Genomic DNA, 26575 nt, shown 5'->3' with positions numbered 1-26575 from the left:
ACGTTTCCAAAAAAAGTAATATGATATTTCCTTAAATAGACAGTACATGGTAGTTGCTGAAAACTTATGTTTCTAACCTACCGACCTCCTTCCTTCATTACTAGCATTGATTTATGTTCCACCAGTAATTTTGACTCCCTCTACTTCCCATATTTCACATAGTTGTGATGGCCGGACTGGATTGGCCGGTCAACTGGCTAGAAGGCAAATCGTTACGGGTGTCAATAATGTCTTGTTTGCAGCGTATGTTGAAAAATTTCAGTTGATGGATTGAATGGTGAACTCACACACACTTAATAATATACTGTGTATGTGTCACGTTTTAATTGTTATATTTTGTTACTTAGTAACAATTTAAACAACTAAGACAAAACTCAAGGAAACTTTCTTTTATTGTTTCCTTTTAATTGTTTTATTCCTTATTTCTCAATCCTAATTAACAAAAGTGAAATACATTTAATGTAGATACCTGATGGAAAATGGAGGATGCGAAGTTATAAGAAGTAATAAATAATAAGAAAAAATGGCAAAAGACGTCCTTTATATTTACACGGTTTTTCAATAGACATCATTTGGCAAACTTAATGACAGAAAACATCCTTTACATTTAAAAACTCTATCACGTTACGTTCTTTAACCCTAACCCAGTTAAAATTTCTCGTTAAATATGGTCATGTGCATCCCACATGAGGGTAGTTTGTAAATTTATAATTATATATAATTAAAAATAAAACATTGGGTATTTATAGAATAGTCTCTCTCTCTCTCTCTCTCTCTCTCTCTCTCGCCCAACATCATGACACCACCACCACATCTCTTCCCTCTATGCCAGTCGCTGTCTCCACCTGCCGACCACCATCATCACCCCTTTCGCTTTCATTTGAATTTTAATCCCCTATTCAGCCCTCCTATAGAAACCCCAACCCCAACAAATCTGAGATGGGTTCTTGGATCGAGTTTACAGATCTGATAACGGTGGTGGTAGTTGCTTATGGTGGATGTAGTGGTGGTGAAGGGATGTTTATTTACAGCGGGCACCATCATTCGACTATCACCACAACCATAGCCGGAAAAAAAAACCTTCGGAATCATGAGTTGGAGGCGACCCTAGTTTTGGTGTGATTTATTCCCTTGCCTTTGATTTTGATTATATCCAGGTCTGATTCAGGTCCAGTTTAGGGTCTTTCTAGTTTTATTTTCAGATATGTGGCAACAAATGATTGACCACCACTCTTTGCGATTGGTTTTAGGGGTTTTTATGGGGGTAAGTAACTGATGGTTTATTTGAGGCGCATTTTGTTATAAATGATGAAGGGTGATGGTTTTGATATTGATGGAGAAGGGCGACAATGGTGGTGGTGGGTATGGTGGTCGGGGACGGATATTCTGGTGATGGGTGGTTGTAGTGGTGATGGTGAAGGGTGTGCGATGAACAGTGGTAGGGTAAAGGTTTTCGAGTAAGTGGTTATGGTGGTCGGCAGGTGGCGGCAGCGACTGACAGAAAGGGGAGAGAAGTGGTGTTGGTGTCATGATGTTGGGCTTGGCCGGGAGGTGAGGAGAGAGTTTATTTTATATATACCCAAAATTAGTTAATTACACAAATAACCCATGAGGGGGGTAAAAAAACCAAATTGCCCTCACATGAGGTGCACATGACTGGATTTAACGAGAAAATCGAACCCTCGTTAGTGAAAATGACGAACCGTGCAAGGTTTTTTGAACATAAAGGATGTTTTTTATCATTAAGTTTGTCAAATGACGCCTATTGAAAAACCGTGTAAACATAAAGGACGAGTTTTGCCATTTTGTCTTAGTTTAGTATAAAGAGTTTGTGAAGATTTTAGAAAACATAATTAATTTCAAAATGAATAATTAAAGAGGAATTTAAAGATAAAAGTATTAAAACTTTAAATGTTAACACTTTTTTAATCATCCTCCACAATTTAAATAGAATCTTTTTAGAAAACACTTAAAAACAGATAAACAAGTGTTTTTAATTCAGTCTAACCCATTTTTGGACCTTCTTCGGGTTGATTTTTTTAATAAACATGTTGTTTTACAGAATTAAAACATGGTTATTCATGTATCTTGTAAGTTGAAAATAACTTTCATGTCTAAAACCCGCCGATCTTGCCTTCTCACTTTGCTTTTCGAACAAGGTTTAGAAAGACTCGATCGGCCGTCGATTAATAATTGTCTTAAAACATTAATATTGGTTTATTGTTTATTGTTTTTGAGAAGATCAAGAAGTTCGTGGACGTCGGAAAGAATTTTGCATCTATACGCCAAGAACCACAATCGAGACTACTTATTTTTATTTATATTATTTTTTTTGACTTTTACCTTCTGTTTATTAATTGTTTCCAGTCTAGGCATCTGATTCTCTATCGCTCTGACTGCAGTATTGCGAGATGTATTGAAACCTATAGTGAAAATGACGAACCGTGCAAGGTTTTTTGAACATAAAGGATGTTTTTTATCATTAAGTTTGTCAAATGACGCCTATTGAAAAACCGTGTAAACATAAAGGACGAGTTTTGCCATTTTGTCTTAGTTTAGTATAAAGAGTTTGTGAAGATTTTAGAAAACATAATTAATTTCAAAATGAATAATTAAAGAGGAATTTAAAGATAAAAGTATTAAAACTTTAAATGTTAACACTTTTTTAATCATCCTCCACAATTTAAATAGAATCTTTTTAGAAAACACTTAAAAACAGATAAACAAGTGTTTTTAATTCAGTCTAACCCATTTTTGGACCTTCTTCGGGTTGATTTTTTTAATAAACATGTTGTTTTACAGAATTAAAACATGGTTATTCATGTATCTTGTAAGTTGAAAATAACTTTCATGTCTAAAACCCGCCGATCTTGCCTTCTCACTTTGCTTTTCGAACAAGGTTTAGAAAGACTCGATCGGCCGTCGATTAATAATTGTCTTAAAACATTAATATTGGTTTATTGTTTATTGTTTTTGAGAAGATCAAGAAGTTCGTGGACGTCGGAAAGAATTTTGCATCTATACGCCAAGAACCACAATCGAGACTACTTATTTTTATTTATATTATTTTTTTTGACTTTTACCTTCTGTTTATTAATTGTTTCCAGTCTAGGCATCTGATTCTCTATCGCTCTGACTGCAGTATTGCGAGATGTATTGAAACCTATAGTGTGTAGGGTTTTAATATCGAGCTCACATGTCCGATTTAACTCTATACATTGTAACCATCTACTAGATGAAATGCAGCAAGTCTTCTACCAAGTTACGGTTAATGTTGTTCATGTATCCAAATATGTTATTTTTTAAAAGATGTATACCTCATTTACTCTATAAAAAGTATGCTTTTAAAGGTATTATCCAGAAAATTAACAGAAAGTAGTCCATCTGTCTTGTGGAAGTATGGGACATCTCCATGTATAATTTTATTCAATTAGTTTATTTAAAAATATGAACTGATATTTTATAGTCTTGTGAAATTATACGAAAAAAACATATATATGTAAAGTTAGCCCAAATGAGACAGGCCAGTGGGTCAGCCCAGTATGCTATCCTTCAAGGGTTGACAAGTTGACCCAAGGCTTTGCCCAAACGTCCGAATATTCACTACTAATCAAGTCCAACAAGAGTCTAGACTAAAGGTGGGCATAAATTTATACCTAAACCCGGAGCCGACTTGGAATAGGTTCCGATATATATACTTGACCTACGAGTACGAAGCAGGTTTCAGTTTCTTAGAGAAACCGTACATGAACCCGGAACCAAGCCAGACTCGCTGGAACCGATTCCACCACTACTCTGTCAATACCTGGACCTGAACCGACCCAGCCAAAACCCAATAAAAACCCGGCAAGACTAGTCAAAATGCGGTCGAAAATCCGATGATACTTGGAACTGGTTCCTTGAAAAAACCTTGGTTTGCTCACCTCTACAAAAAACCCTTAGTATATTTAAATCGTTATAACACCCACAAACATATTTAAAAGATTTGAACATAACTTTCAACTCATTTTAATAATTAGTGTTACACTGCCGCGCATCATTTACCATTTTTTGTGAATAAATCAGGTTGGTGCGGGAATTAGGAATATAATCAAGGATATTATACATTGTATATACTTTAAATAAGTAAAGAAGAACATGTCATGTATACAATCAAAAAATCGGTATGTGCTATCGGGTAATCAGGTCAGGTAAACGGGTATATGACCATTCATCAAATCCCAATAATCCCATGCCTATCTCATACGGACAACAAATTCCAAAGTAATCACATACATGTCTCATGCTCGATTATCTGCTCTATTCCCTAATTCCCGTCCCAGATGTTTTCGGGTTTTGGTTATTCCTATCTGAGTGATGGATATCACCTGGGTAAGTTTGCTTATTTGTATAATAGGTAGTGGTAAGTTGGTGCTGGCCCGGTTGGTTAGATCAAGTTGATTTCAGACTTGGCCAACAGTTGTACGTTGACAATAAGGATATGGGAGTTGGTAAACTTGTTGAGTTGTTGGCTTTATTTTATTTTATTCTCTTTATCGTGGAATCCCTTAATTTAAAATTTGACTTAGTCTCATACTTGTAATGTCAACTCACTACTCAAATTATGAAAATTATTGCACATTTGATCTCTTTTGGAGATATATACGATTGAAACACCAAAACGAATATAGATAGGGTAATTATAAGCTATAACACTTAACCATGATATATGATTAACTTATAGGACGACATAAAGTGATTCCATTACCTATAGGAAGCTACAAATCTCCACTCTCGGGTCAACAGCTAAAGCTTTGTTAAGCTCTAACACGAAATCTTTGTAATACCTTACATACTTTCTGAGCGGTGCGTCTGGTGGGGCAACTAAAGACCCATTCCAAAGGGTGCTATCGTAGCCTATCACTCCCCCGATTTTGACTAGATCGATTAATCTTTTGTGATAGTTTAAGTAGTTGTCTTTATCAGCATTCACGAATATAAAATCAAAAGATCCATGGAATTTAGCCTGAAAATTGTACAAAAAAAATATGCATATATAACTTTTATTTAGAGATGAAAATAATTAAGAAAACAATGCATTCATATATTACTAGGGGGCTGTTTGTTTACATCTGATTCATTCAGACTTCAGACTGTTTGACTCTAAACAGAAAAACATCTGAATGGCTAAAATTATGTCTGAATCATTCAGACTCATTGTTGTTGCTGAATGGGACAGAGGTTCATTCAGATCTGACTCATTCAGATCTGAATGAACCAAACAACCCCTAGTACTTACATCATTAACCATTTGATCAAGAAGGGGAAGAGCAGGGCCTTCTCTAAAGTCAATCTTGTGAGCTACACCGGCTTTCTCAGATTTCGTAGTTTTCACGTTTATATCCATAGCCAATATCTTTCCATCTTCTGGAAGAGCAAGGGCGGTAGAAAGTAGAGAATAACCGGTGTAAACACCGATCTCCGTCGTGTTCTTGGCATTTATGAGCTTGAGAAGTAGATTAAGAAATTGTCCTTCATCAGCTGATGTTGTCATCAGATTCCTATATTTGATAGCATAAGTGAAATGTTAAATTTCATAGCTACATAAGGAAAAAAAGTTATGCATAGGAGTTAATAAAAAAAAATCTATTAGTAAATGGTGAGAATGTGAGATAGAACCATTCGTTTTACCATTTTACTGGTTGTACCTAATTTATAAACCAGATAAATGATATAAAAGTAAACTGTTAACAATATATTTATAAACCAGATAAACAATATATTATGTTTTGATAAAAAATTTCAATTTTAATACTAATATATATATATATATATATATATATATATATTAAGAATCAAATAAATAAAATTTGGAGCATAGTGTACTGAATTAATCAGCAATGAGATTTTCATAGAAATAAATTGAAAATCCGACCCGACCTCTCGGTCTAGTTCACTAGTCGTATATAATCACTACATTTCAGTTTAAAAACGAATTAATAGTGACAAACAAAAGTATGCACATGTATAAACGATAATATTTTATAATTTGATAGCTCTAACATTAAAAATAAAAATTACTAGTCCAATTGGTTTGACAAGCCAGTCCAGTGCGGTCCAATCGTGAAAACAATGCTAGAAAGCACTTACCAAGTGTGTTTAGCAGTGACCTCACGTAGCTCTTTCATGGGCTGAGGTTCCCTCGAGTAAACGTTGGTTCAAGAATGTATTGGTAAAGTGCATCACTTTGGAGGTGACTCTTGTGGCCAACTTCTTGGTGTTTTGCGGGTTGAGATTCTTTGGTGGCCGCCATCAGATTTACCTCATATTACAAACTTTCTTTAAAAGCAATCATTTTCTTCTACAACAACAAACTTTCACAAACCATTTTAAAAAAATTATTACGGGCCTTACATCCGGACTTGGAGGCTACATCAATGAAGTTTGTGATTCATGAATCTGCCTCTATGCCAAATTCGTTATACATGCTCTTCGTTAATTTATGATTTGGAATTTAGATTAGACTTAAAAGTTTAAACTTTTAGGATTTTAGATCACTTCAAGTAGACTACTTCTAAACTGTTAGTATGGATTGGATTTGGTCATCATGCTATGTCAATATAACTTATTATTTGATATCTTTTTTACTTAATAATTCTATACTCCATGTATACTTAGTAGCAAGTGGTAAATAATAGGGGAAATTTTCAAATTAGCAATGTTGAATTCTTCAAAATAGGCAATGAAAATTAACTTATCGAAACTAGGCATGGTCAATTAAATAACGACATCTAAATTGGGTAGGCAATGTTAAACACAAGAAAAAAGAAATGAAATATTCCCACCAACTACAAGTGACAGTAAAATTATAAACCAATATAATATCTAAAAACCAACATTTTAGACATTCACCTTCTACTAACTTAATTTGGAGGTTTATTCGTTGGTGAGTTTTGGTAATTTCTTAAAACTTCAACTACTTAGTACATATTATTTAAACTTTTATATATATATATATATATAACCAAAACCTTTAAAAGCTCTATTGTTGCTTTATATATTTTCTCAAGTTACTAAATTGCTTTATTTGTAAATGAAATGAAGGCTTCTCATTTGACATAAATTTACGGGTATGATCTTAGCATACCAATATAGCCCTTAAACGGGTTATAACATCTCATTAAATTAAAAATTAATCTCATTAAATATTTGATGTGAAAATCATATAAATTAGGGATATATTAAAAATTAATATGTGGATTTATTTAAAAGAATATTATTTATAATTAAAAAACAGTTTTATGGTAAAAAAAATATGTGGGTCTTAAATCTCATCTAACCTAGATAACTTTTAAAACGAGTCATAACATCTAATTTATTTGTGAAACCTTTTATCATCAAATCATAAGTATATTATTAACTTACATACAATAAATAAAATTAAAATTCACAAATAATACAAATATTAAAAACGAATAATATAAAACAACATCCATAACACAGGGATAAAAACTAGTCTAAATATAAAGACATCACAAAACCGATATTAATTAAAAATTAATATAACAAAAGGAAAGGTAGTACTATACAAAATACAAATGCATATTTAAGCGTCAACCAGAAATGAAATATAATAACTTAAAATAAAATACATCCACTGGCTTACCAACTCTAGTTTTCCACTATGGTTGGCGAAGTCAACAACTACAATGATAGATCAAGTCTGCCAACCAGACCACCTTCCACGATGCTTACCAAGTTACACCCTATATAATCCGATACACTTATCCTTTCATCTCAGGCTCACTTCTACATTTGATTATAACACACACACACACATCACCAAATTCATTATATCTTTATATCAATGGCATCCACAGGAGAAACTCAACCAACAAAACACCAAGAAGTTGGCCACAAAAGCCTCCTTCAAAGTGATGCACTTTACCAATACATTCTTGAAACCAGCGTGTACCCGAGAGAACCACAACCCATGAAAGAGTTACGCGAGGTCACTGCTAAACACCCTTGGTATGTGCCTCTTAATTCATCTTATCTTACTATACTATTAAAGCAATACAAAATATCAACATGACCTTTAAATAATATGTCCACATAGGTTTCCAAGTCATCCGGTTTCATCTATAGAATTACCACATAATTCACTAATTAATGTTTTTTAAAATCACAACCTCACTAATTAATGTTTTTTATAATCATAACCAACGTTCCTTTCAAATAATTTAAGAATCGTTTTTTACCACAATTAATTATTTATAACTGATTTTGTGTTCCCTTTTTTAGTATGGCTATTATTTTCGCAATCAATAATTTGTATATATATACAGTTTCTCATTCCATCATTTATATATATTATTCCTACATATTGTGGTTTTGCAGAGGACACGGTAAAGAATTCTTATGATATCTACATATATATGACGTTTGAAATATTTTCTGTCCATGTATAAAACAGGCCAATATCCTAGTTTCAAAATATTGTAACACATTAAATATGCACATGACACAACATGTTACGAATGGTGCACTTCATATAGCTAATGATTAATATTATTACTAAATGCAGGAATCTTATGACTACCTCTGCCGATGAAGGACAATTTTTGAACTTACTTCTTAAACTTATAAATGCTAAGAACACGATGGAGATCGGTGTGTACACCGGTTATTCCCTTCTTTCGACGGCCCTTGCTCTCCCAGAAGATGGAAAGATACTAGCGTTGGATATAAACCGCGAGAATTATGAAATCGGTCTTCCCATTATTGAAAAAGCCGGTGTAGCTCACAAGATTGACTTTAGAGAAGGTCCTGCGCTTCCTCTTCTTGATCAAATGGTCGAAGATGTAAGTGTTTAAACTTTTGTGACACACTCTTTTAATAACTAATTTTCGAATAACAAATTAATTTATATTTCTGATTGTGATTAACAGGCAAAATTTCATGGATCATTTGACTTTATCTTTGTGGACGCTGATAAAGACAACTATCTTAACTATCATAAAAGGTTAATCGATCTAGTAAAAATTGGTGGAGTGATCGGCTACGATAACACCCTTTGGAATGGGTCTTTGGTGGCACCACCAGATGCTCCACTTAGAAAGTATGTTAGGTATTACCGAGATTTCGTGTTGGAGCTTAACAAAGCATTGGCTGTTGATCCAAGAGTGGAGATTTGCCAACTTCCGGTTGGTGATGGAATCACTCTCTGTCGCCGTATAAGCTAATTTCAAACTGTTTTGAGTGAAACTTATGTGGTTGATTGATTCTTTGTGACAAACTATATACTCTCTTTAATGTTTGACATGTTTTAAAATTGTAAAAAAAGGACATATTCCTGTTCTTTTTGTTATTTCACAAGTTTATAATGATGTTTACTTGTTTATTCAATCATGTACTCCAAAAGCTATATACATATTCTCATTTTCAACTAGTATTTTAATTAATTTATTTGGACCCCCAATTATTAAAAATTATGGCAAAAGATTTTAAAATTCAGATGTTAATTGGTGATGTGTGTATGTTATAATCAAATGTAGAATTGAGCCTAAGATAAAAGGATAAGTGGCATCGGATATGTTTTCGATCTAGTTACAACCCCATAGATTTTTTTTTAACAGCTAATTGTTACACTGTAGAAGCATATATTGATATATTGAACGTTTGACTTCACATTCTTCACCCTAACCATCTTACTATTCCACCAAAGTGGGAAGAATTAAAGGAAAGTTACCACCCATAAATGGCTTAGAATCTTTATCTTCTACAATTTGTTCGGGCTTGTGTTAATGCTGTAGAAAATAATTTATTTCTCGCTTTCCTTAGACTTCATATTGTAATACTAAATTGATTGAATCATCAAGGATTGTGCGTGGGTGTCTTTGATTAGCTCGATAATGTGGTTCCACCACGTCAGGTATGGAGATGTAAAAAGGAGGCAGCTTTCACCACCTTGAAATCCCTTGCCAAACCGGGTCTGCCCATGAATACATTATTAGCAAATGCTCTACAGTCTCGTCGTACTCCACGTGTTAAAATGCCTAAACTCGACAAAAGATAAACTTTAACAGTTTTGAAGTAAGTCGAAGTTGAATATCAAAAAAGTTCGTTTTAGATTCTATCTAGGTTTATTGGGTTTAAAATTATAAAAACACAATAATTAATTAATTGTATCTAGTCTAATAAATAATAAGACTAGATAAATAATAAGTGTAATTTCCTACAAATAATCACCCCCATATATATCATATATAACAAACAATTGAACCTATACAAAGGACATAAATGGTACATAAATTTACATCACTAGCAACATGATCAATACAATAAAAACTACCAAACTGAACCATCCTGGCTGCGCGGTTGTATGTGTCGCCAAACCAAAGCCGCCAAAACCTCCAAACGACCCGTCTGGCTGTGGTGGCAGCGCAAGCTGCGCAGGCGGCGGTGGTGAAAGAACTGGAATATCACATGTCCCAAATGGAGCATTCACCTTACAATATGCAATATTAGGACAGCTACATGTCATGTGACCATTGGCTATATCCACTGCTTCAGGTGCTCCTCCACCATCACTCCTCTACATTAATAATAAACCAACAAAACATTAAAAACCATCAAGAAAATTTATTCAAAGTTTTTTTTTTACCTGGTAAAAATCAACAGCAATATAATTTGGCCAACGTCCGCCTGCGGCTTGGTGGCATGTGTTCATCATGGAGATAAGTGAACCGGAGTTATCGATACAAGCTCCGGTCACATTAGGGTTAGTAGAGAAGTAGTTTAGAAGAACTAGTGATCGGGTTGTTGTGTTCATTGCAGGGGATTCAGACCGGTTACGACAGGTTCCAGCAATCTTACCCTCATTTCCATCTGAGTTCAATCACTAGATTACAACTTATCACTACTAAGCAAACAAAGGAGTATCACTGACGGTTAATTCTGTCGGTGAAGGTGTTTTTATATGAAAATTAGTTAATATAGTATAACCAGATTAAAATCCGACAGGTTGGTTTTATGTTTTTCCAAACACTGATTTTTTTGGTTTGGTTTGGTTTTGATTTTGCAATTAATGAAAAAACATGTTCTAAGTAAATTTTTAGATCCAAATGTGCAATCAACTTATAACTAAATAATAAAATAAAATAAAATTTAGGATCAAATTCATTGTTTTCTCCTTTTCCCTAATGTTTTCAAGCCCAATTTTTTACAAACAAGAAAACCGAAACCAAACTAAACCAATTGTGAATACTAAACACGAAAAAGAACAAAACAAACGGTTTTCAAAAACCCATAGACCGAATATTTGAGTTTTGGTGTACTTTGTTCCTAAAACCGACTCACTTACACCTAAACAAAAAACAGTTGTTGGTAATCTCATTCGCCTCGTATTACTGATGGGCCACTTTGTATTTTTGTAACGTATATCATGTGTTGAAATATATATATATATATATATAAGTTTCAATTCAATAGCAAATTAATATTTATGATCCTGAGTGTATTCTTTGTTTATGATAGATCATGTTGTTAGTGTTATGATTTTTGGTGTTCGGTTGTTCTAGTTCGATCATATTTCTTCATTCTTGTATTGTTATTGGGTTAAACAATTGTCGCTTGGGTTTAATACAACGTGATTTAGTATTCGTGACATGTGCGTATAAAGCAACAAAAATGTTAAACATTCGATCTTACATTGGGTTTCAACCACGAATGACCATTCATAAGCGACGCCCTCCGATGCTTCTTTTGCCAATTTGGAGTTGAAGACAACCAGACGTTGATTCTTGGTGACCATATCGGTGATCAAAGGCCACTCTCCACCGTCTCTAGGCATCCTGTTTACCGGGAACATGTATTTAGTGAGCCCTGATGCGCTAAATACTCTGGTCAATCCACCTGGAGATGTCACATAATCCTCAATGAAAATGGTGATGATTTCATTGGGGTTTGCTTCTAAAAACTTTTGAACCTCTCTTAGCACATTGATGGCTGGTTGCTAGAAGTTAAAAAACGAAGACAACTTAAACAATTAACCAAGTGCTATATAAAAAAAACTAAGTTAAAAGCTTTGATTTATATTAATAGACTCAAATTTAATACGTGTGATTGGTTGTTTATAAAATATGTGTCATCGTATTCCTACACGTGAAAATTCTAAATAAATAATATATTTTTTAAGGAAAAGTTCTGATTTTAGAATTCACACAAGTTTTTTACAGCATAAATAGATAGAATACATTATTAAAATGAGAAACAAAAATCGTAGAGAACCGTGAGAATCGGATATGCCATTTGTACATATTACTTAGAGTGTAGTATAGAACATAGTTATTCATAGGGGTGAGCAAATTAACTGTCATAACCGCAAACCGAACCATAAGTGACATAACCGAACCAGTTTTAACCGATAACCGTTATAACCGACTGGTTGGTTTAATGAATTTTTGAAAGCCGCCAAATGTGGGTCGGTTTTGGTTAATATTAATTTCAAACCCGCCATAACTTAACCGCCCATTTATGTAACTATTAATCGAAAAATAAGGGTTTGGAAATTATAATTTGTGCATGAGCAGGATATTTGTACACTTTTACACTAATTGCCGTTACAGAAAAAAGTTCTCCATATCTACTAGGATTTAGGCAAAATAATAATATTGGTGATATTTGTTACCATATTCATTCTAATGTTCCATAATTGCCATTCTAAATTTCTATCCAAATTGTCATTTATATTATTTAATATGTCAATTAGATATGTGTATTCTGTCAATTGTAGTAAAATATATATATATATATATATATTTGAATTCCACAATACAATTAGCGACTATTCAGTGTTCACAATCATAAAAAAGATTGTTTATTTTAATCACGGTTAACCGACTCATTATAACCGTTAAAACCGACTAACCAAAACCGCCATGACGAATCGGTTATGGTTATGGTTATCTATTAACCGCTATATCGGTTATGGTTATGAGTTTGACCAAAAACCGCCCCAAACCGACCCATGCACACCCCTAGTTATTCAACCGCTTAGTTTCTCCATCTCATTACCTTTAATTAGGGGAAGGTTTATGTACAAAATAATCTTAACTTGAGAACTTAGGAAACAATACCAGTCTACCAAAAATAAGAACATAGGAAACAATATCAACTATAATTCAATCTACATAAGCAATGTTTTATAATAATAATAATAATAATAATAATAATAATAAAGAAAACTCTAATAATATCAAAAGAATCAAAATTAGCAACAAAATATTAACAGATCATACTTATAATAGCATAAAAAAACTAATAATAAAAATAAAATGTAAATCAACAAGTGGCAAACACTTACAAAAAAACACGATTCTCATATTAAGAATTATTTGTATTTAATCTTGAAACACTTTAATTATCTTTTATGTTTAATGTGTACTACAAGTGTACTATATGATATTCACGATTCTCATTATATTTTGATTCTGAAAAAATGCCACAGAAATATGCTTACATATGCGGTTATGTTGTAGCATTTGCCACCGAAAGAATGACACATCCAAATGTCGTTATTGAAATCATACATATCCACCATTAGCCCTCGTACCCCATTCTACATAGAACAAAAAAAGAATCAAATTACATCAAATCGTTTGAATCCGGTGTTCATAACATAGGTTTATTTTATTTTATTTTCTTTTTTTGGTTATTTGTTATTAAATAAAAAACAATATTAGATGAAAATTAATAAAAACACAACTTGTGGACAATCTTCATCTTATGTTCATACATACAACAAATCAAATCAAAAGCTAAATCTTTCTTCTTAAGACCATGCAATTAAAGATCCATTATTGTTATCATTTTCATACAAATTCTATTAGCTAGGTTTTCACGTAAAATCTTACTTACACGTAGTTGAGATGCTACATCATCTTCCTGGTTAGCCGGACCAAGAACCGGAGAACCAGTGGGTGATTTTGAACCCGAAAGGGCATATGCATTATGCGTCGTAAGCCACGAATACCGATTAAACGGAAGCCCATTCACCTGTTCATTAAATACAAATAAAGCCATGCAAAAATCTAATTAACCGAAATAACTAATTATCTTTAGACCTTTGAAGTAGGATTGATCGGTTGGATTCGAGTGCACCTAGGGCGGGTATTGCCACTCGCGGGGCACGTTCCACACCGCAATCCAGCGTCGCATTGGTTCCCATCGGTCGAACATGTTTGGCCTATCTATATTATTAGCAATGGGGATTAGCTAGGGAAGAAATAAGATGATCGTGAGAGGGACTAATTAATTAATTAACAGACCTTTAAGGATGATGATAATTGGAATATAGAAAGATTTGATAGGAATAATAATATAGTGATGACAAGGATGAAATTGTGCATTTGGTGGCTTGTTCTTCGCAAGATTCGACGGAGAGAGAGAAGCGGAGATTAAGATTGGTTTTCATATATTTGTTCAACATTTTCAACATGGGAAATTAATGTAGGGAAACTAGAAACTAGGAGAAAACCAAATGTACCTCTTTCATGTTTTATTCAAACTTGGTTTTTCTATTAGAGAGAGGGGGGGGGGGGGTAACAAACAATATTTTAAAAACCGTTTTGTATCAGTTAAACTGAATCTCAAGTAAGTACTCAATACGTTTTAGGGCAGTAAATTAGGCGAACTGTTTGTAATTAGAATCGTCGGTAATGTATATCGTCATACCACAAGCTCATCAAAGTAAATTTTATTGTTTAGACTTTAGACTAAAGACTTTTAGTGACCTATATTTGCCTCCGACAAAAAGTTTTAACTTAAAGGTCTTTTCATGTACCATCGAATCGATCAGTTTTAACCTAATGGCCGCCTTTATGATCCCATGAAATTATATACTTTCGTATTATTTTTTTAATTGAAATTGTATTTTTATGAAATTAATTATATGGTTAACTAGTCAACTTGGTTGAATTGGCCATGACAACTGGTTGTATCATGTCTGAGCCCAACTTAATAAGATTCAAAAACCGGTTTTTAAATAATTGGTAATTAGAATAGTAATTTCTTCTTTCTATTATACATTGTACGCAAATGAACAGTTTTTATTCGTATTAATAAGTAATTAAATTATTAAAGAAACTATTAAAATCGTCCATAAGATTAAATTAGATAATTTGTCAGTTTAATCCAGAAAATGCTACTTGAATCAGACCAAAGATTTTTTTACCAAATCATAAATAAATATTCAGTATTTACCCTACATCCTGTTGTAAGTGGTTTCATGATCGATCATTAATCAAACAAACACGAGTAATGAATTATAAACGGTATACGGTATTTAGTCTTGAGATGTTGAGATGCAAGTATTTGATAGAATGATAACATACGATAAATAAAAGGAGTGTTAATTACAAACTGACTCGCAATCGGATTTTATAGGGATGATGAGGCACGTACACAAGTATCTATACTCTATAGTAGCATCTGTTAAACACGTCGGTTTGAAGCAAGCGTTAAACACTAGCCTTGTTGTCTTGAAAACACCCTAAACCACCGATTACAACCAACGTTATACGTACATACGTGCCTAATACTAGTATTGTCTTGTGGCCCAAATACAAAATTTGAATTTGAGAGTAAAGAACTAAATATACTAAAAAACACACTAGTATCTTTATAGCATATATATAATTTTTTTTCTTCTCGATATGGCCACTCAAATTGAGTACATATCGGATTACGTGGGACAGGGGATGTGGTATCATCATCTCTCACATGATTATTCATATGTTAATTGCCAACTAGCGTTACTGAATGATATGCCACCTACCACTATCCAATTAGTGCTAAATTATTTTAACTTCATCGGATATCCATGTTGAGTTATTATGGGGGTCAGGTGTCTAGTTGCATGTGCGTCTTTATTATTTATAGTTTTATGCATATGCTAGTTATGACTCTCTTTGTCCCATGTCATGTTTAAGAAACAAAGTTTAGAACAGATTGAATGATTATTTTTTTTGTTTACCAAATGACATTAATCACTACAACAAATAGGGGCTTTAGCGAAGACAAAAGTCGTCGAGATAGGCCATGTTTGTCCTTGATATAGGCTTTCTCGACGACTTGTCGTCGATATATCTGCCGTCGCTGCATAATTTTTAACGAGACAGATGGATTATTTGCTAACTGCACTTCTTGGTAGGATCATTAAACCGAATAAAAAACACACATAAAAACGTGATCTCCAAAATAAAATGTAATGTTATCGATACTATACCAGATAGATAAACACAAAATATGAATATGAGCGTTAAAAAACACGAAAGCGATGTTATGCACCATATACGAAGACATGGTAAATAACAATAAGACCATATGTAGTCATAAAGCCTCACCCCTAGGCATTATGCGACACGTGACGCCCAGTCAGAGTTATGATTTTATACAAAAATAGAGTGTAGTCATAAAGGCTCCATAAACCCATAACTTTATTATTTTATTATGCCTTCCATGCGCGTCATATACAAAACGTCCAAAAAATATAAGCCATAATGCCGGGGGGGGGGGGGGGCGGTGTGCCCCCGACGTTTTAACCCATAACGCCTCTATAAGGCCTGCACTACGCTTGGTCTAATAATAATCTATACTATATAATAAATAAAGGTTTTAATGTCACATGTCATCACACAAGATAGCCTCTTACAAAATTTTTCCACCCATCTCTCTTATTAAATACATTTCCTTTTTTATTAATAGTAGTTATATATTTAACTTTTATTCTTTTTTAATCAATTATTTTCTCTTTTTTAATAATTATTTTTTAATTTAAAATTTTAATACAAACATAGATATATTATTTAGTTTTATATAAATATGTTGTCTTAGTTATTAGTATTAAGCTTTTATAAGTACGATTTTCACGTGGATTTAGATAAAATAATTAATTTCAAATAAAGAAATTTTAACTTTATGTTTGTTTTGCAATGAAGATTAATAAAAGTTAAATCACTGTAGATGGTTTGATTTGTTTTTGAGACAATATGTTTTAGCATATGGTAAGTTATGTGTTTCATTATCTAAAGTTGAAATAAAAAACAAAACGAAACTACTAATTTTGATATGTAGGTTAAAACAAAAAAAATTACAAAGATTATATACAAAAAAAAAATTTTAAGATTTATGAATTTTCAACATTTTATTTCCATATTGTGTAATAGGTAATTTATTCTACCATACATTATATCTTTATATCATTTGAACATATTTTTTGTTTTTCACATTGTGTTATTATCTAAACATATTTATTTATTATAACTCGCGTTCTACACGGGTCTTAATGCCATATGCCATTACACATGAGTAATCCTTACAAATTTTTCCCATTTCTCTCACGTTAAATATATATTTCTTTTACTTATTAATAGTTTTATATTTTATTCTTTTTTTCTTTTCAATTTATTATTATTATTTTAATAATTATTTCCCGGATTAAAAAAATTAATACCAAATAAATACATTATTTAGTTTTATATAAATATAATTAGTATTAATATTAAGTTTTTATAAGTATTTCCAGGTTTAAAAAATTTAATACCAACATAAATATATTATTTTGTTATATATATATATATATATATATGGTATTAGTTAATAATATTAAGGACGACTATCATTACAAAACTCTTAAATTATTTAAGAACTTGAAGAAACCATTGAAAACTAACGTTTTTTATAAAAAAATTTGTATGTTAATGTTATTTGAGTGTAGTTTAATTATTTTGTATATCTATATTTATAATTATAATTTTGAAAATTAGTTTTTATGCATATCTATGCTTTATTTTACATCTATGTAAATTTGTTAATACATAAATTTTACACATATGTAAACTTGTGATTTATATATGTAATCAAAAATTTTTATATAAAATATGATAAAACTACTTTTAAATAATGTTAGTATATAAAAAAAAATTAAAAAAATGTTTGATTGTTTAGAGTTCCTAACAATTCTTAACTTTTTTGGAGTTCTTAAATGATATCAACCCATAATATTAAGCCTATTATATGTAACGGATTTTCACGTTAATTTAGATAAAATAATTAATTCAAATTTCAAAGAACGAAAATTTCACTATATGTTTGTTTTGCAATAAAGATTAATAAAAACTAACATTAATCAATTTAGATGGTTTGTTTGTTTTTGAGAAGTTTATTTTAACATATGGTCAACTAGGTGTTTCATATATAGATTTGAAACTAAAAACAAAGTGAAAATACTAATTTTAATATGAAGGATAAAGTTATAAATTAAATTACAAATATTGTATACAAAAAAAAATATTTAGAGATTTTTATGAATTTTCAACTTTTTATTTCCATATTCTGTATTGTGTAATTTATTCAACCATATATTATTTTTTTATATGTTGAACATAGTTTTTATATTTTACATTGTGTTATTATTTAAATAAATTTATTTATTTTAACCCTTGTTCTACACGGGTACATAACCTAGTGTAAGGCCCCGTCACCGGTAACCCTACTTTCGTGTTGGATTTACTCATAAACACAGTTCTAAATATCAGAGTTAATTAAAACTTTACGCGGAATATAAAACTTTCATAAAACATTACATATCAATTCATAATCATGTCTTAAAACATTCCTCTTGTCTTTCAAAATCAAAACATAACTTATAAAACATATCAGATCTTCAGATGCCAGGCTTTAGTCTTCTGCCATGTGTCCTCCACTCAAGCCAGCTGTCTCAACCTACTCACCTGCGTTCATACTAAAAGTCAGCTACGCTGAGTGAGTTATAGTTAATCATACAATACCATACAATACCTTATTACATACATACGTACTTAACCTCATAACTTTCTTTCATACACACATAAGTACTCATGCCTTCATTCTTACTTACATACTTTCTTTCTTACTTACATACTTTCTTTACATTCATAATCATACGTTTTAAAGAGCCTTTCGCCCTATAACCTCACAGATATTATAAGGGTCTGGTCCCTAACATCACAGATATTATAAGGGTCTGGTCCCTAACATCACAGATATTATGATGGTCTGGTCCCTAACATCACAGATATTATTAGGGTCTGGTCCCTAACATCACAGATATTATTAGGGTCTGGTCCCTAACATCACATATATTATTAGGGTCTGGTCCCTTGTTTTCGAATATTAGTAGGGTTCGATTCCCTCTTCGTTACCATACAACCATACATCATACCTCGAGTATTATTAGGGCTCGGTACCCTTTTCGTAACCATACAACCATACAACCGTCATTTCCTTCTTTTATTAACTTTATTACGTTCATACACATAAACATACATATCATACTTGCCATATTTATAACGTTACAACCTGACAGTACGTGCAATATCCGAAGATCGTTCACGTACCATCAAGCAATCATTCATACATATCATACTTACCATATTTATAACGTTACAACCTGACAGTACGTGCAATATCCGAAGATCGTTCACGTACCATCAAGCAATCATTCATACATATCATACTTACCATATTTATAACGTTACAACCTGACAGTACGTGCAATATCCGAAGATCGTTCACGTACCATCAAGCAATCATTCATACATATCACATATATCACATATGGCATACACTTATCACTTAGGATAAATGTATTAACAACACATCAAGTATGCACACAGCCCCGAAAACATAACAAGGAATGGGGCTAGAAACTCACCTGGATCCTGTTACGCTCGCCGTTGATCGTAATTCCTTTCTTTAACTGGGCTCGGCTAACTGTATAATATTTACACATATCAATTAACTACTACTTCTCGTTTTGTATTTCTATCTATATATGACCCACAACGAACGGGGGTCCGGGGGCAGCGCCCCTGGCAGCAGGGTTCTAGGGGCGGCAGCCCCTAGCGGGGTCCAAGGGGCAGAGCCCCTGGCTGGGGTTAAGCTGCCAGGTCAGCTTGGAAAAATTTTATTTTCGATAACTGCCTTAACACATTTTCCATTAGGTTTTTAATTTATTTTCTAAACGAACTTCACTTCAGGCGAAGTTAAACCTTAGGCGAACTTGACTTCAGGCGAAGTTAAACCTTAGGCGAACTTGGCTTCAGGCGAAGTTATCCTTAGGCGAACTTGGCTTCAGGCGAAGTTATCCTTAGGCGAACTTGGCTTCAGGCGAAGTTAAACCTTAGGCGAACTTGGCTTCAGGCGAAGTTAAACCTTAGGCGAACTTGGCTTCAGGCGAAGTTATCCGTAGGCGAACTTGGCTTGAAGGCGAAGTTACGCTTGAAGGCGAAGTTACGCTTGAAGGCGAAGTTCATCAGGCGAACTTAATCTTGCAGGCGAAGTTATCGCGCTGCAGATCTGTTTGCCCATAACTCCTTCGTTTCTTAGCCAAATAACTCGATTTTGGTACCCACGGAATCGTATGATCGGCGCCTACAAATCCCAACCATCAAATCGGCCTAAAATCGACGTTTTAGGGGTCCGATTTGGGCAGTTTGGGTTTCGGGTCCGGTTAACCCATCCAATCCTAACCATTTACAGTAATAATAGCTTTGTTGGATTGTTCTTACCTTAACAACTCAGATCTATCAACAAAATCTCGGGTTTCGGCTTCGAATCTTGATCGGTTAGAATGTGTGTGTTTTGAGGAGTGTGTGGAGTGTGTGTGGAGTTTGGTGAGAAATGAGATATTTTGGGATTTTGGGGGTATTTATATCCCTGAAATCCCATTATCATTTATCCTATCTCAATTAATCCAAGTCCATGACCCGCTCCTACTCGATATTAATAATTAAAAACGCGAAATCACTAACATAACTTTCTTTATTCAACATTATAAATTTTAGGATGTTACACCTAGTAACATATAAATAAAAAATAAATATTAAGCAAAAACTTCGACATAAAAGGCTTTATTATTTTATAAAATGGGGTATATTTTAAAAAGTGAAACTTTCTATTAATAGAAAAAATATTTATCTTAGTCTCATCTTTCATAAACTCTACCTGTGCATTTTAATACGAGAGATATCTTATTGGATACGTTTATTTGTTTACTTCTCATTTTATGTAATAAAAAAAACTTTAATGTTATTTTCATATTATTACGGAAATACATTTTGTACAAATTAAATACTTTTTGTAAGTTAGATTAATATACAAATAAGAAAAAATGAAAACACAGCTAGCACCTCCCAAGTACCAACATATAGTAAATTATTTTCTCAAAATGGTCGAAAAAACCTTGCATGCCAACCGGCATTAACATTATCGTTTCCAACACCAAATAAAAACGTACATCAACCAACAAAGTTGGTACTTTTATGAACGTTGTACTTTCGTAATTTAATTGAAAATTAAGGTTAGTTTGAATTTCAAATAATAATTAGGAATCTTCAAAAATGTAAATTATTCACTTAAAAAACACGGATCTAATCCCTAAGGAGTTAGATCAATGAATTCACAGGATCCAGGTCGGGTAACTTTCAATCCAACTATATGAGTCCAATCCTACAAGTACGATGACGAAAACCTGCAAAACAACCACAGTGAGCTCGTTACGGGAATGATAAAAGTTTTTCCATAACCACCATTCGACGTGAGGATAAGTACCGTTCTGAAAGAGAGAAAAGTAAAGTATTTAGAGTAATCCGTGGGGAATATTATTAAAGCCGGAGGGTTAGGGAATATTATTAGTCCAGTTGTCCCTTTCCAGAAGATGCTTTCGTAACAATCTGGACACGTGTCCGCATATGATAGGAATGGCTAATTGGCCATGTGCACGGTTATAACAACCTTGTCAGCTGTCCTTTTCTAATTGGTTGTTGCATCACGTGCTTCTCAAGGAAAGATCCTTGTAAATCTTCTAGAAGGAAGTTAGTTAGTTACAGTTGTCCCTCTGACGTCACCCTCTAGTCACCTTCGCGCGTGAGGATAATACTCTGCGGATGACCTCTGATGACGTCTTGGTCAACCCGCAGGTAGTCTTTGGAATTTAATCCTAACTTTCCTCGGACTTGAGTTATGCGGGTGATTGAAACGTTCCGCGGGTGACTTTTGAGGAAGTCTTTGTCTACCCGCGGACGATCTTTATGGGTATTTGGGTCTACTAAAATCATATATGCATTATTACTTTATATACTAGTAATTTTAGCGAATGTACTATTTAACGTTGTAGCAGTACTCTTACGTATTTCATAATAAATTATTTCAGTTAATGTAATAGAACTAATTTTTTTAACTCACTGATTATGTTAATTTAAAATATATATATATATATATATATATATATATATATATATATTTGATATAAAAATATATATATGGATTTCAATAATAATAATAATTAGTATTTGGTATGAAGAATGCATAAAAACATCAATATTCCTTTTTTAGGCCAAAACTACTAGATAAGCATGAATTAGTTGTTTGCCATGTTATGGTGTGTTGTCAAAAATAATAGGTTTAACTCAGCTATCACACGAATCATGAGGTTTCAAGATATGTCCATGCAGTCGTTAAAACCACCATACTTTATTTGGACAGGACACGTTATACCGCCCGTATATGAACATATTTTTTTACATGTTTCATTCCACTCGAATTTGAATAATTAAGTTGTAAGTTTTTTCTCCGAATTTAAATTTAGTTTATATATAATTTTCAAATTCAAATAACCCGAATCGGATTCAAAAAACACCTCATTGAAAGCACATGTGTAAAAGCGTCTATAGTTTGACAACTTGACAATTGACATACACATTAACAAGTAAATCGTTTTTATAGTTTGCACACATACAATGACTTTTAACAGCTAACAAACTATCACCGTTGACTTCATACATACATACATATATATTTTCAACAAAGTTTTAAAACATTATATATATTAAATCTCTAAATTATGTTATATAAAAAATACTTTTTCCTTTGTAACAAAAAAAAAGTATATTTATTTGTTTATGTTCTTCCAATAACAAGCTTCCTACTATCTTCCCTTTGTTTATTATTCTCTCACTTTGTATAAGAGAGAGTAATATTAAACACTTAAAACACTCACTAACACTTGCACTTGCCGGAGTTCCAAACAAACCAAAAATGTCGATACACGGTAAGACGGATTCCGAGGTCACGAGCTTAACCGCGTCATCACCGACTCGCTCACACGGTCGTCCAGTCTACTACGTCCAAAGCCCGTCACGCGACTCGCATGACGGCGAAAAAACAACCAATTCATTCCATTCAACTCCTGTCTTGAGCCCGAGCGGGTCACCCGGTCGCCAATCCCGAAACTCATCATCCACCCGATACTCCGGATCGCTAAGACCCGGATCGAGAAAAGGAAGTCAACACCATAGGAAAGGCGAAAAAGGATTTGATGCGATCGAGGAAGAAGGACTCTACGAAGAAGGTGGTCGGCGAGGGATTCCTCGCCGATGCTATTTTCTCGCCTTCGTCGTAGGATTCTTTCTTCTTTTTACCTTTTTCGCCCTCGTGCTGTGGGGCGCTGCCAGACCTCAAAAGCCTGTCATAACCATGAAGGTAAGTACAGTCTTTTTTTATCTGGAATAGAGGTATGATTTGCCTATATCTTATTTTCAAATATTTAGGATATTTTCATTTTAAATTGAGTTTTATTATGTTTTACTATTATTGTAATTCTTTAGATCCTGTTAATAACTTTGCTATAACAGTATAATTAAAATTTTACTGTTTATGTTTTCTAGAGTATTTCGTTTGACCAATTTGTGGTCAACGCCGGAGCGGATGCATCCGGGGTAGCCACAGAGATGGTGACGTTAAACGCCACCATCAGATTCAATTTCCGCAACCGCGGCACATTCTTCGGCGTTCACGTATCATCCACTCCGCTAGATCTCGCGTACCTTGACCTGACTCTCGCCTCGGGAACCGTAAGTCACAACTTATTTTTTTTTATAACAACATTTTTTCCGAGTCTATACGTGACATAAGTTATAACCATATAATCACATAACAAAAAAATAACATTTAATTTATTATACCCGTACAGATAAAAAGATATTACGAACCACGAAAGAGTAACCGACTAGTCAGCGTAAATATCCGCGGCCTTAATGTGCCATTATACGGAGGTGGTGTCGATTGGAGTAGCGCGAATGGTAAATTAACCGCGCCGGTGGCGATGAATTTGAATTTTACTGTTAAAGCTAAGGCTTATGTGCTAGGGAAGCTAGTGAAGCCAAAGTTTAATAAAAAGGTGTCATGTGCAATTGTTTATAAACCTACTAAAGCAAATAACACACCAATGTCACTCAAGAACTCATGTTCAGTCCAGTAGCTATGAATATGCATAGAGGTGTTGATCTGATTGACCGTGAATAACTCGTCGGTGACCTTTGGGAATATTATTATATGAGTTTATTATATTTGTTATTTGGTGTTTATGGGAATAGGAAATTGTTATATTTAATATTATTGTTTATTAATTTTTTTGGATTTTATGGTGAGTTTTTAAATAGGTTTAAGACAAAAGAAGTCGGTGTTTGTATTTGGATTTTTTAATTGGTTATTGAAGTCAGAGAAATTATGCTTGGTTTAACAAATCTTTATTTGTCTAGTTTGTAGTATTGTACAATTTTAATATTTTTTTCCATGATAAAAAAAGTAGTTAATGTTAATGTTTTACATGGCTATATAAGCCAAAGTGCTATTAGTTATTGTTATGGCTATAGATGAGCCGAGCTGCTCGCAAGTACTCAAGTTCGGATCGATAGAACGCTTGAAACGAGTAGAGTTTTCGAGCTCCAGCCTCAAATAAAGCTCGTTTAGTTTCGAGCCATGTATTTGAAGCTCGTTTAAGCTTGGCCAGCCTTATCGAACCTTATATATTTTTAAATTTTACGTATTTTAGACTTCTATGCATTATATTAACACTCACAACTGAGCTCGAGCCGAGTTTAGGTTGTTAAGAGTTTTTCTCAATTTATATATAAAATGTAAAAAATGTATGTAAATTAATTAAAAAATGATAAATGAAACGAGCCCGTGTTTATAAAAATAACTCACGAGCTGAGCTAGAGCCTTAGAAAAAGTGCTCAAAACAAGCCAAGTTCGAGTTCGAGCACTAGTTATTGTTTTGTTTAAGATGATAGACCCAACCAGGAAACTATATTTAATATTGGCTTAATGGCTCAACAAGTGCATTAATAGAGTACCGTTTAGCTATTAAAGGATTGAGTATGAATCACACAAGAGTATATAAACCACTTAGATAATATTAATTATTTTATAATAATATTAATAAATTAAACATTTAGATTAGGTGTGCTATGTCGTTTATAAACCAAGTAACATGCATCTCCTATTTTTAATAGTTGTTGACTAAATTAATATGGAAAGAAAACTCCATAATCAACTAAAATGTCCATGTTCATCTCACCTACTAATTTAATCATCCCTTGTTTGTAAGCAGCTACCACCTGCCATCAGTGTTTTATACTACAAGAAAATTAAGGTACAACCCACGGATTAAAATCCGTGGGAAGCGATTGTTGGAAACGTTACATTAACGTTCCGACAAATCTTTGAGAGAATCCGTTGAAAAACTCATTTTTTTATTATAAAATATACACGTCACTAATCATTCACAAACTTACAAGTGGCCCAAAATAGGTCGGAAATCCTTTCGATAGCAATTCTTCGGCCATTGTGTAACTTTCCAAACGTGATGAGTAGTCGTTTGTACGATAGCTGTCAGTTGTCACTACAACTAAAAGTCATTTAATGACACAAAAAGTTTCACAAGAAACCAAAGAAGTCCCACAAAAAAACCATGTTGGAATGAGTGACATAAAAAAATGTCACTAGAAGTACTACCGCTAAAGCCTTTTAGTGACACTTTTTAGTGTTCCCTCATACGTGACAGAAGGTCATGATAACATGTTGGTATTTGATTGATTACCTAGCTAATCATATCGGTGTTAATTCGTTATAAGTTGGATGCATATCTTGTCGATCCTTCATTACATATCGTGTGCTTGTTTAATCGAAGTTAGGTCTATGTAACTTTCTAATTTGGTTAGGTGAGTTAGGTTACATATTGTGCTATCAAACAAGAAGCCATATGTGATCACTTATTTACTGTATTGTGGTTTCTTGTGTGTTGTTTGGTCGTCTTTCTTAATTGAAGTGCAATTTAGGTTAATATAATACTATCCACGTGCTACTCGTTAATATGATGCCCTACCTACCTTTGCTATCTAGCTAGGTTATTCGGACTTTAAAAAATTATATGTAACATGTATAATTTATAAACTACTTAACACTAGTTTGGTTTAAGTTATCTATAAATTTTAAATATATAAATTATATATTATATGGTCAGATAATCAGTTTCCATGATCTATAAACCTCATTGGATAATCAGTTTTCCTCAATTACTGCCGGAATTTTTTACCCGTCTTCAGTTTCGTCATCAATGCCTGGTAATTGAACGAAATTACCTCTGAACTGCATATTGCATACTTTCTATTTTAATTATTCTTCAGTTGGGGTTTAATACCTTATGATATTA

At 33.1% G+C, this 26575-nt stretch overlaps 3 protein-coding genes and 1 pseudogene across 3 annotated transcripts; 2 read left to right on the top strand and 2 right to left on the bottom strand.

Moving 5' to 3' along the window:
- Window positions 1-4712: 4712 nt before the first annotated feature.
- Window positions 4713-6295, bottom strand: LOC143549639 (caffeoyl-CoA O-methyltransferase-like; annotated as a pseudogene).
- A 1486-nt stretch (window positions 6296-7781) lies between these two features.
- On the top strand, window positions 7782-9331 carry LOC143549638 (caffeoyl-CoA O-methyltransferase). The gene is made up of 3 exons (XM_077040497.1): window positions 7782-8010; window positions 8567-8843; window positions 8931-9331. Exons 1-3 carry the CDS (start codon window positions 7847-7849, stop codon window positions 9222-9224), a joined length of 735 nt encoding a protein of 244 aa, XP_076896612.1. The 5' UTR covers window positions 7782-7846; the 3' UTR covers window positions 9225-9331.
- A 963-nt stretch (window positions 9332-10294) lies between these two features.
- Window positions 10295-14506, bottom strand: LOC143549663 (PI-PLC X domain-containing protein At5g67130-like). Its single transcript, XM_077040522.1, has 7 exons — window positions 14310-14506; window positions 14106-14231; window positions 13900-14037; window positions 13502-13600; window positions 11692-11995; window positions 10646-10869; window positions 10295-10576 (listed from the first exon to the last, which is right to left on the bottom strand). Exons 1-7 carry the CDS (start codon window positions 14388-14390, stop codon window positions 10295-10297), a joined length of 1254 nt encoding a protein of 417 aa, XP_076896637.1. The 5' UTR covers window positions 14391-14506.
- An 8461-nt stretch (window positions 14507-22967) lies between these two features.
- On the top strand, window positions 22968-24464 carry LOC143549636 (uncharacterized). Its single transcript, XM_077040496.1, has 3 exons — window positions 22968-23562; window positions 23748-23933; window positions 24053-24464. Exons 1-3 carry the CDS (start codon window positions 23119-23121, stop codon window positions 24338-24340), a joined length of 918 nt encoding a protein of 305 aa, XP_076896611.1. The 5' UTR covers window positions 22968-23118; the 3' UTR covers window positions 24341-24464.
- The last annotated feature ends 2111 nt before the right edge of the window (window positions 24465-26575 follow it).

This window comes from Bidens hawaiensis, unplaced genomic scaffold (assembly GCF_021521415.1).
Source record: "Bidens hawaiensis isolate Kalapana, Puna unplaced genomic scaffold, B.hawaiensis_p1.1 tig00015706_1, whole genome shotgun sequence".
Lineage (NCBI taxonomy): Eukaryota > Viridiplantae > Streptophyta > Magnoliopsida > Asterales > Asteraceae > Bidens > Bidens hawaiensis.
This window is presented reverse-complemented; position numbering and strand designations above follow the sequence as displayed.